The 20,603-nt window shown below is 41.7% G+C and overlaps 1 protein-coding gene across 12 annotated transcripts; it reads right to left on the bottom strand.

The window, feature by feature from the left end:
* Nucleotides 1-1,664: 1,664 nt before the first annotated feature.
* ATMIN (ATM interactor) lies at nucleotides 1,665-20,591 on the bottom strand. Of its 12 annotated transcripts, none has more exons than XR_005862871.2 (7): nucleotides 20,364-20,591; nucleotides 15,532-15,657; nucleotides 14,302-14,501; nucleotides 9,506-13,326; nucleotides 3,893-3,988; nucleotides 3,459-3,547; nucleotides 1,665-3,133 (listed from the first exon to the last, which is right to left on the bottom strand). XR_005862871.2 is itself a non-coding variant. In NM_001375429.2 (4 exons), exons 1-4 carry the CDS (start codon nucleotides 20,565-20,567, stop codon nucleotides 11,496-11,498), a joined length of 2,361 nt encoding a protein of 786 aa, NP_001362358.2. In that variant the 5' UTR covers nucleotides 20,568-20,591; the 3' UTR covers nucleotides 6,817-11,495. The 12 variants fall into 12 exon arrangements, 1 of the variants encoding a protein (NP_001362358.2); XR_005862870.2 differs by having other exon boundaries at nucleotides 3,459-3,527; XR_005862872.2 differs by having other exon boundaries at nucleotides 3,459-3,988; nucleotides 9,506-9,543; nucleotides 11,356-13,326.
* Nucleotides 20,592-20,603: the final 12 nt, after the last annotated feature.

The following is a 20,603-nucleotide window of genomic DNA, read 5'->3' as shown; positions in this document are numbered from 1 at the left end:
ACGCCAAGGATGTTAGCCAAGGCTCTTCTGTAAATGGGAATGTTAACAAGCTGATCACGAAATGATTCCTTCTGCTGTAGCTAGCCCCTTCAGCTATCATCTTTCCACTGCAAAACAGTGTTCTTACCATGAGACAGTTTTGAAAGCTCCAGGAGGAATAAACCAGTTGTCATGTAAATGCTGGAGCTACACAGTGCGGCTCTGTTACAGTGTGAGAAAAGCAAAAGGTTTTACATTACAGTTGGACATAGGAAATGGCAATCAGTCAGGCACTGCTGGAATCCTTTTGCACATCTTTTTCATAGAAAGAAATGTTCTCCCAGTAACGCTGTCCTACTCGCTTTCTGCAGACCTTCCAGCTGATGCAAGCAGCCAAAGGCAGCCTCTGCTCTGCTGCGTGGTACTGCCCAGCCCTGACACTTCCACAGTGCCAGACTGCATTTCAAGTCAGCTCGATGCCTGAGAGCTCCCAGCCCAACTGCATTCAGTCCTCTGTTTTATTATCATTTAATTCAGAGAGAAAAAGGCAGAACTGATCCAAATCACGGAGGGCAGTGCTGCATTTAGCTGTTGTCCCAACTTCAGGTAACCTAGGAGAAAGATGCTGGTGCAGGGGAGCATTAAGCAGAACTATGACGGAACCACTAACAGGGAGAGGAGTGTCTGTGCTGGGGCTTATCCAAAGTGGCCATTGTCATATTTCTGCTTCAACTTTCCAAAACAGGGTTATTTATAGTAATGAGAACTGTGGAGAGAGAAAATGGATGTAAAGGCGAAGTGCATTATGATTACATCAGCTTTTGAGGTGATGCGGTGACTCAGTGCATGCATTCAAAATGGTCAGCTTCTGCTCTCATTCACATCTGTGCAGCTCTTCTGATGCTGATGAGCTCTGTGGGTGTTATGCTACAGCATCACCCAGGACTTTAACAATCACACGTGACTACGTGAATCTGACACTGATAATTGCTTCGACAGTGTGTAAGCCTTGTGTGATGCATTTGTTCTGTATGTGGATACTTACAAATACCTCCCTACACTGCTTTGGCAGGCATAATGAATTTTCCCTGTGAAAACATCTGAAATCTCAGAGAAATGCCAGATCAGATTTAAGGCATATGCCGGTGCTGCATCTAAAAAGTGTTAAGTATTGTATTAAAGAATCAATAAAGATATCGATCCTTTATACCAATTATTATCCTCATCTAACCAGGACGTGTGCTCTTTATCTACGAAGACGTAAGCTGTATGATGCACAAGAGTTTATCCAGGATGTTTGATCTGAGGGGTAAGTGAATGATTTCCAAAGGACTGCATGTTCTGATGAACAGAGAGGTGACAGAGAAGGGTTACTCTGCGGTTGGGGGGTTTGGATTTGAATATACATATTTTACTTTAAATATCGGGATCCAAAGAAACCTACGATAATAACAAGAAAATGGAGTTGTAAGAGTTTACTTCAGTTCGTGACCTTGTGAGTCTGCCTTCTGTGTGCCCTGATGGAGCTCAATGCAATTTTATTAGGTAAGCATTAACCACCTCTCCAGACTCTGTGATTGGCTTTAAGGCTTTGGGAAAGTGTGGGGACTAAAAAAAGCCGCAGTTAAGACTGCAGTGGAAAAGCAATCAATAAATAAATAAAAATAAAAAAGAAGAGACCTAACTTGTTCTTTGGAAGTGAAAAGGACCATTCCGTTTATAGTATTTTTTTTTTCTCATAGAAATAGTTGTGTTCTTTTGAAAAGGATTCACAGAACCACAGAATCGCCGAGGTTGAAAAGACCTCCAAGATGACCCAGTCCAACCATTTACCTGCCACCGATGTTTCCCACTAAGCCATGTCCTTCAGTACCACACTTAAACCCTTCTTGAACTCCTCCAGGGATGGTGACCCCACCACTGACCAATCTTTTGGAGAAGAATTTTTCCTAATATCCAACCTAACTGCTTGTTTCCAGCACAAAGTGGCAGCTTATTTACATCAGCAAACACTATTTCCTCTACATTTTTCTCCTTGCAGTGCTCTGGGCTGCCTTAGATTTATCATTTCTTTATGACCAGGTGCACGGCTGGGATAGAACTGATCCACTTGCCTGCTTTCAGCTGCAAAAACAAGTCAAGCACTTTAAGGCAAACAAAGCTTCCAAGTGTCTGTTCTGCTTAGACACGTTGCCACCTATTGACAGAAGTGCAGGTCAAGAAGCCAAGACCACAAGATATCAGTCGAAACCAGAAAACAAGTTAAGTGTAGATGCCATCATCACTGATACCACTTCAGGAAGGGATGTCGATGCATTCCAGCGAGTCTAATTGCTGTTCTACAACATATGGTGTTAAAACAGTGATATGTAACAAAAAGGTACACTCTGTTCAAACACAGCAAGGTGAAAAGAAGAGCCTGTCAATAAAAGTAGAACTGAGGAGCTGTGAACAATCCCGAAGCCACGAAGCAATAAAACCCCAGGCACTTGGTGTGCTCCATCCACATGACTTTGAATCCTTGACTTCAAAATCTTCACAAATACTTCCACCTGTGAACGATGCCACTCCCAAGGACACTTCAGACTCTTCTTGGAAGAATAAGAAAGGCATTATCTCTCTGAAGGTGCTCAGTGGTACTTCAGTTGAGATTGCTTCCCGCAGCCATGATGCTAAGTGAACAGAGCGGAAGGATAAAAGGGGAGCTGACATCATGAATGATACATGAGGGGAAATGCAGCAATCCATGAACTGTCACAATTTGTCTCAAGTCATACAGGGGTCACACTCCTGCAAGAAGATCCTGAGCAGTCATCCTGGGCCTGTGCTCTTACATCAGACAGAAGTAGAGCAGCCATTTCTAATCTCGTTGCTTCGAAAAGAAGCAGTCATCCATCAGCCTGCATGCAGATTCCACATGCAAAAAGAACACAGTGCACAACACATGATATCCAAGGCTCTTCAGCTTACAATGTCAGCAATAGGTGTGTAGAGGTCAAAGAAGGAAATGCACCAGAAATACCAGTGGTTCCACTGCCTCCTGGGCCATTACCTTCCTTAAAGCTCCACCACACTGCAAGAGCTGCACTACCATCTAGATTGAATGGACATTTCTATATTGCAATTTCACATCTGTTTTTTTCTCCTTATTAACCTGAGGAGGAAAAAAAAAAGAGAATAAAACTTTCTTGCGAGTCACTGGGATATTTGTAGCTTTTTACAATACTATTAGTAGCATTATAAGTTGGTGAATGGCAGTTACTTTCACATAGGTTCAGTTTCTTCCTGATCATAAGATAGATCTAGTAGAGCCTTAAACAGCTTATTCTGGGGATGAAGTGCAGCCTCTTCATTCAGATTCACTTTGAGTGACTGCTGTAGCCTCCTATGGGGATGAGGTATTTGATACTGCTGATCACTGAATCAATGCCTAACTTAAAGAACATTCTACTCTGCGGGGCATTTAATAATACTCTTACCTGTAAGGTGCTAAATCCCAGTGAGCTTCACAAACAAACATCTGCATATGTTCCTCACTAATTTAGCTCCTAGAAGAAAGGAAAATGACCTGGAAAGCAGACAGTGGTGAGACCTGACAGTCACTTACAATTCTCCCTTGTTTTAAGTAGTTTACTAAAGTAAAAAAAAAAAAACAATAATAATAAAGTAAAAATAATTTCTGTTTAGTAGATATGCATTCTGTGTATCCTTGTATCTGAAAATCGCAGCCAATGACTATTTGCAGTCAAGCTCTACCTCAGCTGTTAATTTTCAGGAAACTTAAGCTATTCTTTAGCAGTAACCCTTGTTCTCCCTGCTATTCCATTATAGTGCTACAGTTACTCATTCAGACAGAACAGAGACATCCTCCGACAAACCATTCTCTCACTTTCTTTGTCCCCATCCCTCTCACCTCCCTATGGGCAGCATCTTTTCTTGTGCTGTGCTCCATTTACACTTGTGTCAAGTCCTCCCTTTTTCACTACGTAGAAAATTCAAACGTATGCATCTGCAAAATGAATAACATTAGTAGCATGGCCTGGAAGGAAAAATAACAGTCTCCCATTCAGAGAGCAGAAAATATTACTGCTTCAGTGAGAAAAATGAAAACTAAATGGCATTAACAGTTAGTAAAGCCAAACACGTTCATTACAGTGATTAGAAGCTGCAGCTCTGCAGATGGGTAGTAAATTCTTCAAGACAACAGAGAAAAGGTTAAGCACTGAACTTAAAATATATATTTCTGTGCTTTCCAGTTTCTTGCCAAATAAGAGTGTTTTGCTGAAATCTTTGGAACAGTGAAATACGTCACAGATTAGGAGGATTTCTTACTATAATTTGATTCATAAGCATGTGTGAAAATGCATTTAGCACTGTAAATCACAGCTAGAAAATACAGAGGACATAGAAAAATCTTTAAGCTCTTTCTTTTGTAAAGAAAATGAAAAATCTATGTTGAGATTATGTGTGTACTTGCTTAGGGTACAGGTGTTTTTTTTATTGTTGGAGGAGCCCACTAATAACTAACATAGCTCTACTGTTGTTTCACAGGTAAAAGGTTTGCACAGAGATGTTACCAGGTATGAACCAAGCACCCCCAAAATACTGGTGAGCAAAATGGTTACTGACATGCCTTCTGTACGCATGGCAGCGGTAGCTTGGAGACTTGGCCCAGTCAGCCAAGTTTACAGGAAATCAATTAAAAACTGATTACAATTTAACTTCCAGCAAATCCGCTGCAAGAAACACTGTTTCCAAGGAGGGGAACATTTCTAGCTTACTAAAGCAAACCTTCCTTTGTGCTTCCTTCACGAAAGGCTTGAAAGAAAGGGATAGTGAACAAAATAAACCAAAGGATTTGCCAAGAAAGGAGGGAGGAAGGTAACAGAAGGCACCCAGAAAGGCTGCCAAGTAAAGGCCTAGAACATAAATTCACAGCATGTGATAAGGCCTAATTAAGTTATGTGACCTTGAAGACGTTGGGTTCTTCTGCCACAGGAAACAGCAGCTTCTTGTTTACAATCAGATTCTCTCAGGAATAAAGTTGTTCCCATCCAGGGAAAGGAAACAAACCTAAGTGCTAGATCAGCTGGAAGGGTTTCCTGCATTCAAGGTGCCAAAACAAAAAAACCCACCACAGAACAAGCAAAAAGGAACTGTTGATAAGTGCAAAAATACAATGAGACAACACCTGAAAGTTAAATCAACACTTTATTTTGATGTCCAAACCTCTCAGGGACCGATTCCACAGGACACATCAAATCCTGGAGCCAGAAAGAAAACTTGCCTCTCCCTTCAATTGTTTTGATGGAACGCAGTCAGCTTGCCAAGATACAATTTCTTTAGGCAAAGGAAATTCAGAATCTAAATGCAAACTGGTCAGGGGTGCTTTCACTGCCAACGGAAGGAATAACAGTAAATTCTCATCAACACCAAACAAGAAAGCACTTTAAAAATGGGTGGAGCTTCCCTGATTTCTAAACGGCCATAATATTCCCCTCAAGCTTAAGGATCTGTCCTGCCTTCTAGACCATCTTGCCATCTCTGGCAGCATCACGAGGACAGTCTGTTTGAGGTGTCTGACTGCTGTCTGTAGGGCAGATCCGCTCCGTCTGAATAATAAGCCTGAAATAACACCACTGAACTCATCAGCATCTCATTCCTACAGCAGGAATAGCCTGTTACTTCAACAGGGACAGCCAGTACTTTATCTCTGAAAGAATCAGATGCATAACTTTAAATACCTCCCATCCTTTGCTACCACTGTAACTGAAAGCTGCGTTGTGCAAATAGTGACCTCAGTGTGTAATAGCACTGAAAGCAGCTGCATGGCACAAAACAGAGTGTTTCAGTTGTGACTGTAGCCACTGTAATAGTACAGCTGAGCTCATTCATCTTCTCTGAACTAATACACGAGTTGACGAGATATAGAACTAAGAGCAGAAATCAGCATTTTGTATTTTCCAAATAACAGAAAAGGTCTGGATCATTATTACTAAGCACAAGACCTCTACAGGAGGGGAAGGGGACAACTACCATCCACGTTCCTACTCAATCTAGTCTAGCTTTTTACATTTTAATGGTGTTAAAAAGTTACTTTATACATTAAATAAAATATATTGCAAATTAATACAAGCTATTAAAAAGGACTATAATTTTATAGTAGAATACTCTGAAAGCTGATCATCATAACGCAGTTAATTTCTGCTTAGGACTCTTGAAAATTACAGGTTTAGGTAAGAGTGTATAATACAAAGTAATCCTTCTGGCCCAAGAGCCTCTTGTGGAAGAAAGACGAATCAGAGAGCTGGAACTACCACAGAGGTGCTCCTCACATGTACAAGATGATTAAAGGCAGATGATTAAAGGCAGATTGAATTTTGCACACATTAAGAAGCCTGAGATGGAGCACCACTACTCCTACAGACCTAATGCTGCTGGTCAAAAGAATCCAGCCCCAGCTATCTGCATCCAATCTGGCACAAAAACTCTAAGCAAAGGCTCAGTTAAAGGAAAGAACCTCCTTAATGGTTGTTCCAGATTCATAAAAATACAGCATCTTCTTATTCTGATTACGTTTGCGTTGTATGTTTTCAGTTCCCAGCATTCATTGAGAAGTAGAAACACATAGGAAAACTTAAGTTTTCCTACCTCTGGAGATCAAGGGCTGACATTGTAAGATTGCTGCTGTAAGTTACAAAAACTCTACCAATTCAAAAGATAGCTGGCTTTCCAAAGACAAGATGTTACGGAGCAATGGGTATTACTTACTGACAGGCACTGTATGCCCTACTCGTGCCTCTACAGAAGATCACAGCAGAAAACAGAAGGCAAAGATTGATTGAAATTCACTTTATTCCAAAATATGTATAATTTACAGGACTAAATAAGTGCTTCATTTGTGAACACAAGGTTTCAATACTTGTGTGAATAACTTAGTAGTAGCTCTGTGTAACAGTTCAGTTTCCAACATAAGGAAATATGAATCAGTATTTTGGCACAGTTTTTTTCTGCATGCATTAATATACTTAAACGTTTCACAACTGTTAGGACAACATTCCTTCTTTGGGATTGTCACTCGTAAAACAGGTATCAGAAACAAATACTTGCTTTTCTCTGCTTATTGCAAGTTTATTGGCTTAAATAGCAAGAATCAAACATGAACATCCTTTGAAAACTGGATTTGTCTGCTAGATCAAAGTCCCACCAGTGATGAGAAGAATATTTTAAGGACATTTCTCAGAGTTATTAACTCACACATGCTTTGGGAAAGGCTCAACCATGGGACGTATTACTCATCATTCTAAATAGTTACAAGTTTAACTAGATCATTATCAGGTTTTGAATTCTGTAAGTTGAAAATATATGGCTGCTTCCATATCTAGCTTTATTTTTATCATAGATGCACTTGCAAATATCTGTAAAATAGAGCACTGTCAATCTAGCTCTGCATGCGAGTGCCTGAAGCATGCATGTAAAGCATTACTCATTGTGAAATGGATACGGCATGGCTTACTTCATCACTTCAAGCCATCCATCATATTCCACTGCTAGTTATGTTGAAGATACTCCTGAAAAACCAGTACATGAGAAAGAATCAGAAGTGAAGGACTTCTGTTATTTAACCAGAGATCTGCAGCTCAGACAAGAATTTCCACTGTTTCAGGCTGTCCAATGACATTTGCAGTGAAGTGGAAGAGTCACACACATGAAGACAAACATCAACCTGACTGCATGGCAACGCAGAACTGAACAATGTAGTTCCTTGATGCTGTTCGCTGCATAGCAATGGCACTTTAAACAAGAAAATGCAGTCGTGCTCTAACCAGCAAATCCTTTTAGCACCCATTTTGATTCACATGAACCACAGAAAGAAACAACAAATCAAATCAAAACCCACCACAACAAAAGGAACAGAAGATGCACGTTTGCACCATGCACTGAAGCAGCTTGCTGTTCAACAACCCTATCCTCATAGTGTTCAAGTGAAATTGTTATGGAGGTCTGTTTACAGTAGATCTATTATGAACACAAGTATAGCAGCATCCTCAACCAAACAGAAATGAAAAAGCTCACAACATTAAAAACATTTTGGTGCAAATGTATTTGAAACTGTAAATTGCACATTATAAGATGATGTAAAAAAAAAAAGTCAAAAATAGCCAAAAGAAGCTGGACTTCCTGATAATAAAGGCAAATTAGTTAGGTTCACCTCTGAGTTGTCATTTCAGTAACATTTTGCAAGTCTAGCACCTTATGTTGACTCAGTATGGTTCTATGGATCTTACTTATCCCGCATTTGAAGGGTTATTAAAAAAAAAAAGTCAAAATCAAACAACCAAAAAGCCCTGAGGACCCTAAGATCCCAATCCTGCCAATGCTTACATCTCTTGCCCAGCCACACAGAAAGATGACAGTTTGCACCTGACTTAGCATGTGAGGTTGTGCTGCCAGGATAAAGACTTAAAACAGTGAAAGGCAGTCACTTTCTTTGTTCTGTTGCCTCCTAACTCTCAAGGTATATGGCTAACAGGGAAATTTAACCTTTTGCTTTCAACTGACAAAATGTGCAAGTGAGTCTTGGAATAAAACATGGAGTGTTAGTTACATACATGAAGTTACAGACACTGAATTATTTAGAACTGGACTTTTTTTTTACAGCTTTTAAAGTTAAACAGCTGTGCACATCTTTCTCCTTAAGATTTCACGTACTCTGGAAGTGAGAAGTTTCTAGACACAAACAGCTTTGCATAGCTGAGATTCTGGAGCATTAATACATTGACTTTAAACTAGCAAGATCTCTTAGACCGCCATTAAGAGCCAGAGGGAGGATTCTCTCCTTTCCCAAAGCAGAAACAAGCACTTACAACCATGGTAGTGGAAACAGACACAAACCTAACTCCAATCTGAAGAAAACTAAGACACTGTTATTTTGAAATTGTTTAGAACAAACTGGATAGCATAGCTAACAAATGTGCCTTTCCTGACCAATTCTTAGCAGAACACTGTAGTCTCAGCAAGGTTGAAATTACAGTAAACCAAATGCAGGAGGAAGATATTTTTTTTCCTGAACCATGGAGTATTTGGAAACAGTCTGACCAACTGTAGCAATTCATCAGACCCTGCAGGCATTGTAACTTGGTTGCTGGAGCACTATCTTTCCCAGAGACAAAATACTGGATGTGTTGAAGCAGCGGTTAATAGACATTGGCATATCTCAGACTTTCTCCTTAAATACAAAAGAAAAGCACACGTCTACCACTAATTAGACTAATTAAACTACTAATTCAGTTTTAGAATAGTATTTACACAGACACCCAGATCAAGAGCTAGCAATGGCAGCGTAACTTAATTAAGCAGGAAACAGAGTAAGCACGAGTAATATTAGTATCACTTCCAGATAGAAGTTTGTGCTAAGAGGTTGTGGACAACCTGATGTTACTTTTCATACAGCGGCTCAAATGGCAGTGGAGGACACAGAGGAGAGAATTAGCAAAATAGTAAGTCACTACTGACCAATACTTACAATAGAGTCAGTGCCTTGAAAATCAAATCAGAGACAAACTGCAGAAAAAGGGAGATAAGTATCATTTTAGTACTACCAAGAAATAGCTCTCAGTGAAGTTTATTTTGAAAACAATGGTCAGAATAGTCGATTACCCATTTAAAATAAATTGTTTCATTTTTAAGAATAAGTAGTATTGACCCATGATATTTTGGACCAGGTTTTAGTAGCTTCACCGTGGGATTCAGCAACTATGAACAGTCTGATTGCAGACTTTGCATTTTCACAAAAATATTTAATATATCCAAAATGAAGGACATAAGCCACCAGTGTAGGACTCTGATACTTATCAGATCACTGTGTTGACTTAAGTATGGCAATTTAAAGAGTGGTAAGATGAGATACTAAAATCAAAAGGTATTGCTCATTTTCAAGAAAACAAGCTAGCTGTGTTGGGTGAGTAACTGTGCTCCCACATCCTTGAGCTGAGGATATGAAGCTGTGCACAAAGCATAGCAAGTCTTCAAAAACTACAGCTCAGACACCCGTTACTGGTGGGATGCCTGGCAAACACATAGCCAGTACCTCCAACAAGAGGAGTAAAGTCCAGGAACATGACATAAAGATATATCATCTTTCACTTAATGTAACAGAAACTAAAACCTGCTCAGGACAAAACCAGAGGCCTACATTTCTGCAGGCATTACAACAGGGTAAGAATCAGTTAAGGCCAAATTCCAGCATACATTCACAACCGGCTTTGTTTTTTTCCATGTGAATACATCTGCTACAAGCACAGTATGAAGGGTAAAGTAAGCATACAACAATCCAAGAGGTCACATGTTTCTCTTTGACAGATCAGTCCGAGTTTTTGATTACACTCAGAAAACCTTCCAGAAGCTGCAGGAACCACCTGCTGCAGATCAATGTGCAAAAGCAAAATACATCTTTTCTGAAAGGGTTTTTGTGAGCACATCTCCCAGCTCTGATGTATGCAGCTGAGTTTGCTTCAGTTCTGGAAGCAGAAATCCAAGTGCAGGTAAAGAAATATTTCACAGAATTCAGTTTCTCATCTTTGATGGTTTTTGTTCAGGTAATGGAAATATAAACCACTGTGACACTTCCCAACTTGCATCTTCCTGGAAACCAGGGGAATTTCACAGAAAAACTATTCCAGTTTTTGAGGCACAAACATTGTAACATTTGTGTCTTACAGACAGAAATAATTCAAGCAAATCCCTTCTGAAGACTTTAAATTACTTTAGTCCCATTTATGACACAAGCTAAAAGGACATCGTAACAATTTTCCAAGTGATTATGTATTCTAAGCTCTTTTTCTACCCTTCAGAGGGCATCAGTAGCACCTGGGAAGAGCAACTACTGTTTTCTACATGTTTTGCAAATCATCAGCATTCCATAATTCCAGCCTACATGTATCTATGGCTGTTGGACGGGTGTTTGGAAAACTGCAACTTGAACAGGAGAAAGAGCTGTGAAGGCATAAAGGAAAAGACAATACAGCTTATTATGTTCATGCCGGATTAAAAATACAAGCTACTAAAAAAAGTAAACAGAAGTAGCTTACACTAAGAGAATCCTCCCCCATAATTCAGGGAAGCATCTGAATTGGACAGGCCAGGTTTTGGTCTAGCACAGTGGAACCCTATACATAAGCCAGAAATAGATATATATGGGACACTTTCAAAAGGTTCTTCGGTTTAAATGAAGCAGTTTGTAAAGAAGATTGAGCAAAAAACATAGGCACCACAAACTGTTTTTTTAAGGTTCAAATGTACATTAACATGTTATGCCCCCCCCCTCCCCTTTATGCACATATAACTTATGTTGAAGTTACATTTTCAATGAAGTACCTTCAGCATGAAAAGTCTTTTAGGCCAACCGCACACAATAACTACATTCAACAATGTGAAATGGGTTACTTGGTCGATGCATCTCTCCCACCCCAATAACTTAATTTCAAACCACAGGAAACAGTTCTGTTACACAGTACTCAATGACTGGGCTTGTCAGAGCTCTGAAACAAGGAGCACAGCTCTTCACAGGTCTGTGTTTCTACTGAACTGAACTGGGACTCCATTGTATTCCAGGCTAAGTCAGCCAGAAGAAAGTCATCCATTGCTGTCTGTGTCTCGTTGCTGGTAAGGAATAAATTCCCAAGATTCTCAAAGCAGCTATCCATAGTCTGTGTTTCAGCACTACTGAGCTGGACTTTGCTTTCTATGCTCTGGTTAGGTATGTTTTTAGTGGCAGGATATACCTCTGTCTGGGTTTCTGTATCTGATGAGTCAGTGCTCATGGAGAAGCTAGACTGCTTCAGAATACTTCCTAAAGGCAGATGGCTATTGCTGTCCAGAAAGAAATTCAAGTCTGTCTGCGTCTGCGTATCAAACATCTCCAAACCTAAGAAGTTAGAATTTCCTCTGCAGCTATATGATTGAGTGGCACTATCTGAAAATAAGAAATCAGTTTGAGTTTCGATGTCCAGTGACTCCAAAACTGGCTCAGAGGGTAGGGTACCAAGCTCACTCTCTTCAGTCTGAGTTTGAATATTGGACGCTGAAAAGAACTCTTCAATGTCAAAGTCTATTCCAGTGCTTTGTGATGAACCAGATGGCAGATGCGTGTCAGCATTAGAACTAGTCTCAGACAAAAGGCCACGATTATCCAGTGTCTGGCCAGGCATGTTTCCTGAAAAGATATTTTCCAGATCACTTAGCAAGTCCATTGTCTGGGTTTGATTATCCATCGTATTTTGAGGTGGAAGTATATTAGCCTGGGTATTGAAGCCAATAAGAGATTCAGACTTCACTGTATCTTGATTGAGGCTCTTGCAATTACTCCTCTGCAGCAAGGTCTGATCTATATTTGTAGTCATTAAGTTATTTTCTGGAAGTTCAATCTGAGTAGAAACATTATATGATGAATGAACATTTTCAAAGATGTCACTGCACATGACAGCCTGGTCCATCTGCACTCGTCCATCGATAGAATCCTGCGTCCTACTGGTTTGAGTCTCTCTAGAAATGCCACACGTTGGAAAACAAGCCTGACTAAAATCATCAGTCTGAGCAGCTATGGATGAAGTCAGTTTGGAAGCAGGGAGCAACGTCTGCGTTTGTACACTGATGGGTAATGAAACCTGTGAACTAAATGACAGATCTGTCTGAGAACAAGAAGATACAGAAGAATCAGGAGTCCAGGCTGCAGCTGGTACAAAATTTTGAGAAATATAAGATAAGTCAGTCTGTACATTTATTGAAGAAATTTTATTCTTGTGGCAAACGCTCCCCAGCTCTTGTCCTGGGCTATCTGATGTAACCTTATCCAAGTCAACTTGTACACCAGTACTTACTGCTTCGTTATCACCAGAATTTGTCACTTTTGAAACTGGCATAGTATCTTTAAATACAAGTGTTTCCGCCTCCAGTGCTGGAATCAGAATTCCCACAGATTGAGGCAATAAATGAACAGTGCTTACAACTGAACCTTGATTATCAACAGCCACTACAACAGGCTTGACAGAAGAATCTGTTGCAGACACATACACAGGCAAGTGAGCAAGCTGCATCACTGGAAGTTTAACCAAAGCCACCTTGGGCTTTGGCAAAAGCATCTTCGGTGTACATTTTGGGTGCACTTGCTTTGTGAAGTTAGAATTGCAGGAACCTTCAAAAGATGCCACTAGCTTCACTTCAGATGACTCCAGCTCCTGAGTCCCAGGGTTATTACTGTGTGTATCGATGAATGCTTTATTTGCTTTCTCTGCCAACTGCTGATTATGTACAGAGGTTTCCATTTTCCTTTTCTTACTAGGAGGATCCCTGTGAATATGAGATCAATAATTTATGTTCCCTTCAAGCACAATACATCTGCCTTCCATTTTTTCAGTCACTGCACTGCAAATATAAACTCAAGTCCCAGATGAGGCTGTATAGGACTAATCCTGATTAAAATAAGAAAGATCTCCACGAACTTCTGTTTTGTAACATTTCATGCCTTACTCTCCCATTAAAAAAAAATAAAGAAAAAAAGAGGTTTCTGCTTTTATGAAGATCTATGTTCTAAATGGAGGTTGTGGCTTAGAGGTTTTTCTCCCCTTTAGATGTTATACATTGATCTGAAGACAGTTACTCTGTGATTCTGATGCTAGCTCAGACTGAACACTGACAAGACAGGTTTGTAAAATTGCTGTCAGGTAAAGGTCTCTCACAGAAACCGAGGACACAATTAAGTTTTGTGTGAAGGAGCACTAATTTTGCAGCAGCTGAACCTCCAAAGAAGACAGGTTATGTCTCAGGAAACAGATTGTCCTTTATGAAATACAGGTACACCTTAAAACAACTATCAATCAAAACATGCATTAAAAAGAAAAAGAATCCACTTATAGTAGCAAAGTTGACTAGGTTATACAAGAAAAACTCAATTGCATTGCACACCACCATTACCAGCTGTAAGCGTTTCCAAATCATCTCTACTTCCACAGAACTGTAAAAGCAGTTCCAACAAGAACCACAAACATTTATGCTATGCAGCAAAGTGTCATCAGTAACTTGCTGATGGAACTTTTTGGTTTACATACAGGGAAAACTGTTGTTATTGATTAGACAACTGTCTTTGCCTGCAACAAAACAGAAACTGCTAAGAGCAACAGAACAAAGAAATGGCAAATTGTGTTATAGCTAAAACAATGTCAGCTAATCTCAAACGTCGTCAACAGGAGACAGAAAGCCAGTATGTGGGGGACAGGGGGCTCAGGGAAGCATACAAGTAGCAGTACTTAATTGCTTCAATTTTACCTGTGTTCCGCAGGAATTTCATGTCCAGTTCTGTAAATATGAGACAGTAATGCTGGTCTGCTGGCATAGGGGCACCCACAAGTACACCGGAAAGTCTTGCCACAGTCCTCTATATGCCGTTTCAAATACCATTCTGTACCATAGGAGTTACTACATTTATCACATTTGTGCTTCTTTTCAGCATGCATCTTCATAAAGTGCTACAATACACAATGAAAAGTAAACATTAGCCTTCAGCTAAGCCATTTTTAGGGAAACAATATTTGTATATTTCTCTTTAGTTGTTAAATTGCACTGAAAAGCAGGATTAGAATCATTTGAAATGTCTCAGCAGGAAGGAGACAGTCTCCAGATGGAGTGCAGGCAAGAAGTAGAATGTAACAATTAACGAGTCTTTATTTGCACACACTTCGTGTGTACACAAAGCTCATACTATGTTCAGCTCTCCAAGCTATGAGAATGAACTACTGGAGGCTCCTGATCATGTCAGCTCTGCATCAGCAGCCTCCACCACTTCAAAATGCAGATACAAATTTATGTATCCTGATAATATATGAATTTTCTTATTATCCTTGTCTTATTGGCTAGAGATGAATCTTGCCAAAGACTGTAGTAAGTCTATGTCACAACATGTAGATACTCCTGAGGATCTACTACTGAGCAAACAGTATCAAGTCAAACAGGACAACTGCAGAGCAACCAGCAGAACTTCTGCTTTTCATTTATGGTACCACATAGCATTCATCTCCTATGGTCCGGGCTTCCACAGGTGACCAACAGAAGTATGTTTTTTGATCTTTCACAAAGAAACACATCTTCCATGTTTTCTTAATCAGATATCTTGTAAGCAAATGGATTTTGATGGTAAAACAGAGAAACATTGTTAAACCTTGACCACTGGAAAAAGCATTTTAAAAGCCTCCGCTGCATTTCAAACTTTCATTGTTTGCTGCTGATTTTTTCCCCTCTCTGATCTTTCTCAGTCTTACTAATTTGTGGAGAGCAGCTGTCTATTTTAGCAGAACATACCACCATCTGCCTGATCGAAAGCTTCAAGTCCTCTGATGCAAATTCACCAACCATATGCCCACGTGGAGCTTCTGCACACACAATTCCAAGCCCTGTATACATGTGGAGGACTTGCTCCTATCTGAATGAGAAAGCATGCACTCTCTAAAGACAGTGAGGAACAAAGCAGTATGAGATTAATGCTGTGGGAAAAAGGAATACCTGTTTTACAAGAGAAAATTGGGAAAATGGTCTGTTTGGTCCTCTGGGGCAGCCTTCAATAGGACAGCAGTAGAATTTCTGTGGAGTTTTCAAACCCTTCCTTATTGGTGCATTAAATTTTCCATCCTAAAAAACAATAAATTGAGAAGCTGACAACAATTCTACAGGTTTGTCATTAAAGGCAGCGTTCAGAATACACACCTCAACCTTGGCTCCATTATTTTACACACCTCAATGAGCTAAAAGCACTTTACCAAGCATCTGGGAAGTTCTAATGGAATTTTCCACCTCTATGGATGCTATCTTGCAAATTCATCTGAATTACTGAGTGAAATCATAACAAGCTCCATGGGGTAATGGTAGTGTACTATCTACCTCCTCCAACATATTTGCATGAGGCTGCAAGATACACCCATCTACTGCATTATTTGAGCCAAAAAGCTTTTCCCACAGGAAATCAGGTCATAAAGCAAAATTCACCAAGCCTACAGAACTAACAGCTCGTATGCCAATTCTGAAACTCCAAACATGAAGTTACCTGTGCATTCCAATAATATGATACATATAAAAATACAATAAAAATATATAATGTACCTCAGTAGAATTATCTCACGCACACAGCAGAAGAAAGAAACATTAAGTGGCTCAAAGACAATCGCAAAAATACCTATAAAACGGACACACTGATGGGAACATGCAAAGTATTCAACAACACAGAACCTATTGCTACTGAAAACACAGCCATAGAAACCAGTCAAGACACATCTCTCCAGATATAACCTAACCAAAGGAGCCTCTGTGGAAATACCAAATGACTGTATTACCAAAAACTTAAAAGCAAACTACAAGCAAAAGCTGATGCTCTGGTTACCTGAGAGTCTCCTTACACCATGAGACTGAGCAGGAGGCCGACCCAGAGCCAATTACAGCAGCCTGCAGTGGCCTCTCCAGGTTCATTGCTCAGGTAAGAATTACCAGCACAGACCCTGTTTGAGATCCTCACCTGATTTTCCCCGGTATGATAAGAACGGGAGGAAGCAGGGGAAGTGGTGAGAGGTGGATACCAAGGCAGTGACTCCCCAGTTGCTTTCTTTCAGCAGACCTTCAGCTCTGTCATGTCTGCACAGGTCAGACCATATGCAAGGACCCACAAAGTGCAGTAGGCTCAGGTGAAGTAAACAGCTGTCATTTCTCAGACAAAAATCCCCACTACCAGAATAGTTCTCTCAAGGGGGGGTTTCTTCTAATGCTACAACACTTCAGGCATCTTCCTGAGTATGCAGCAGCCTTTCCCATGAACAAACTATTCGATAACAGGTGTGTTTTATCTCTGCTGAATAACCACTGTGAAATCTGGTTGTTCCAGCCCCATTGCCTTCAATTGCTCTCTTTAACTCCAAATTTTCCCAGAAATAATTTCACTAGATGCAAGTCTTCAAGCCTTCAGGAGGAATACAAGATTTATCCCTTTAATTAAAGCTGCATTTGTACTCTCCAAATGCAGATGAAATCACGAGGCTTAGTAAGCAGCAGTTTGAGTTATTTAGGAATACGTGAGGATTTATTCAAAGTGTGCTACATTTAACATTACAATCCATGACAGGGAAATATGTTCAGGCACTCAGCAGGTATACCACAGCCACATTTTAGAAATGACTTCAGTACTAAGGTGTGGAATAATGCCAAGCGTTATCAGAACATATAAGCGTAAGTAAGAAGATGTAACATCTGGAACACAGATTTTCCAGGTACAGATCACAACAGATCTGCTGTGACAAGTTGAGAGATTCCGCATGCATACAAGTAACCCTAAGCAGACACTATCCTTGTTTTGACTTTCTTCAAAGCCTTCTTGGCTCTACGTGGGTAATCACACACATTTCAGGCATTCTCACAAGTCCTTTCTTTGTAGGTCTGATTTTATTCCCCGCATTCCCACAATGCCTACTGACACCTTTACTGGAGGTTTTTGTTGCACTGACACCTCACAGCACAGCCAGTTGCACTGTAAGGAACACTAAGACGTGGGGCTTGTAGCAGCAGCAAGGAGGAGCAGGCGGCAGCAGTCTGTGCTACAGATTTAGCCAATGTGATGTTTGTGATGTCTGGCTTCCCTGCAGCAGGTTTACTCTGCTGGATTAACTTAAAACACTACCTTACAGCAGACTATAGGCAACCATTCACAACATCCCTGGGAGCAGGAGATGATAGCACTGAAGAAAGAAGTCTACTTTGCCTTCCTATAGGAACTATTGGGGCAGTGTAGTATTTGCATTGGGTCACCTATCCGGAGGGCAAGCTGCACACTGCAGTCCAGCACTGACAGCAGTCTCCTTGCTATCACAGGAATCCACTGAACCCTCTCCTTTACATTAATTCCTCTAGATTCATTTTTAAACTGCACAGAAGTCTTCCTCTTCTCTCCATAAAATAACACAGACAAAAGACAGAAGTACTCAAAAGTTTCCAAGCCTAATATATTAAGTGCCAGTTTCTAAATGAAATGCCACTGTTCTCATGTTTTCATTGGCTCAGTTAAGTCAAGAAGCCAGAAAACAAACAGCTAGAAATTCACATTTCACCATTTCTTCCTTGGTAGGCCGAACAGACCAATTTTTTCTAATTACCCTTCCCAGACACACTTGCCATTTACAGCTGTCATTTTCTACACATCTGTGGTGTTTTAGCTTATTTGAATCAGATTCCTACCCTGCTGCAGAAAGCCAACATCCTTCTGCAATATTCCACAGCAGCACTGCCCTAGAGGTTACATCTGTGAACAAATAACTTTTACAAGTGTTTCCCAGCTCAACTACTTCTGTTACAGACCAAGAGCAATCAGTTTTCTGTTACAGGTTCACAAGAGAATAACGGCACTGCTGCATGTAACCTTGTTCTTACAGGCTCCTCTTGCTTTCTACGTAAATACCTTCTGCAGTGACAATGTCTCATTGTTTTTGTCACCAAAAGATCCTGCTGGTACTACTTTTATTAGTGCAAATTAACCAAGTCAGCCTCCTTTCTCTTCAGAATTACTACATTCCCCAGTACCTCCTTAGTCTCTCATTTGCTAAGCCTTACTTTCACTAATTCACGTTCTGCTGACAAATGCAGTCTGCTAAACTACTTTTCCCAAGTCCAACCCAAGGAGGCTGTGGATGCCCCATTCCTGGAGGCATTCAAGGCCAGGCTGGATGTGGCTCTGGGCAGCCTGGTCTGCTGGTTGGCAACCCTGCACATAGCAGGGGGTTGAAACTGGATGATCACTGTGGTCCTTTTCAACCCAGGCCATTCTATGATTCTGTGATTTTTGTCTTGGGAATCAAAACTGTCTTAAAGAGAAAAATACCTGTATTAGCTCAACTCCATTCCCTCTGGGGATACAGAGTACAAACTTATGTTTACATTTTACTTTAGTACCTTTTTTCTCCCATTCACGATGCATACTGAAGACACACATAACACTGAACATGTTTTACCTAAAAAACAATGTGGAAAATTTGATCTCCCTTAAGCCCTGGTAATATTCACTCCCAATTACGACACTGGAACAAGCCAGGTGTTTCTGAGAAGCTGTATGCAACCATGTTTCAGTACCTCCCCAAGCTAGATTTAGCAGAAAGGTGCACGAAACACATCACAGCTACACAGGGCACTAGGAAGTCAGCCCAGCCCTGCTCAGAGAGAAGCACTTCCTCACTCACCTTAACCGTATAACACACTGCTGCTGCCCTTGTATCACCAGGGGGCTGCTGCAAACACACACAGCAAGTTCAAAACTGTCTGCTGAGCCTGAAGGACCACTTTAAACTACTGTGCCTCTACCCATACATATATATATGCAAGGCGTAATACATAACTAAGACAAAAGTTGTCAGTGCGTACTGCACTTCTATTCAGTTTTTGTACTTTTCACTGTTTCCAAATGGGAATCGCAGTGCTGAAATTCACAGCAAACACCAATGAGCACAATCAACGTGAATATGGAAACAAAACAACGAGAGATTGCAAGTATCCTCGAGGCCATTTCCTCCTCCTCCTCCTCACAAACAATGGGCTGAAACGTGCTGTTGATTCCTTCCTTTGCCATTTCTGTAAACAACAGTTAATTGTTCGCCCTCTGTAGCTGCTTCTTACAAAACGCTGTGCTCAGAGTTCTCCAGGAGCGGCATTCACCCCCACACCCCTGCACGGTGACTTGGAGAAACATAAGAGCAACTCGCTGACAGGCCACCCTCAACCCCAACGCCTGCTCAGCTGCGGCTCCACCCGCCCTCCTCCCCACACACGCTGCATTTTCTCTGTATTGCCGTGGCAATGAGTGCTTCTCTCCAAAATGGCACCCACGGCTTTTTGTTGTTGCTGCTCACCGACGTTACCAAGAACCGAAGCAACCGGAGGACGCAGCAGAGGCCGGGCACAGAGCGCTCGGCCTGCACGCACTGCCAGCTGCTGCCCATGCTGCGGGTGCACCTCCCAAGCAACAGAAAGACAAGCGATGCGCCGAAGGGAGTAACAGAAACCGAGTCCCAAACTTGGTGCTACCACAGCTGCGTTGCACAGCGGCACGTAACGGGTAATATTCCGCACACGGCTGCGGTGCAATCCTCCACAGCCCGCCCGACCTGCGCGCACACGCCTTTGCATTTACACATGAACCTGCGCACGCCTCTTCGGGGGGATTTAACGAAACGCCCCGCGATATCCGCTCCCCCAGCAGCCCCGGGGCCGCCCCACAGCCCGGCAGCTCCCGGCGGCGGGCCGAGGCCGGGCGTCCCGCGGGTCCCAGCGAGGGGCGGCGCGCGGCGGCCATCACCGGGGCCGGGCGGTACCTGGAGCCGGTGGGCCTTGCTGAGGTGCATGTTGAGGGCCGGGCTGTTGGGCAGCACCTTGCCGCAGCCGGGCACGGTGCACAGGATGTTGGTCCTCACTTGAGACAGCTCCGTCACCGAGGGCCGCACCAGCTCGCGGGCGGGCGGCGGGTCCCCCGCGGGTGGCTGCCCCAGGCCCCCGCCGCGCCGCCCCGCCGCCGCCATGTTGCTGTCAGGTGCTCGCGCCCCGCTTCCGGGGGC

This window comes from Gallus gallus, chromosome 11 (genome assembly GCF_016699485.2).
Source record: "Gallus gallus isolate bGalGal1 chromosome 11, bGalGal1.mat.broiler.GRCg7b, whole genome shotgun sequence".
NCBI classification, from domain to species: domain Eukaryota; kingdom Metazoa; phylum Chordata; class Aves; order Galliformes; family Phasianidae; genus Gallus; species Gallus gallus.
Note: the sequence above shows the minus strand (reverse complement) of the source record. Positions and strands in the feature narration are given on the sequence as shown.

Bases quoted from the DNA above. Each gene is read 5' to 3' on its own strand.
- ATMIN (NM_001375429.2), bottom strand. From the start codon at position 20,567: ATGGCGGCGGCGGGGCGGCGCGGCGGGGGCCTGGGGCAGCCACCCGCG. The intron at 14,502-15,531 runs GTATTCCTTTTT...TGTGTATTGTAG, and splicing joins AATTTTCTCTTGTAAAACAG to CACTTTATGAAGATGCATGC. The intron at 13,327-14,301 runs GTAAAATTGAAG...TCATATTCACAG, and splicing joins GAAATTCCTGCGGAACACAG to GGATCCTCCTAGTAAGAAAA.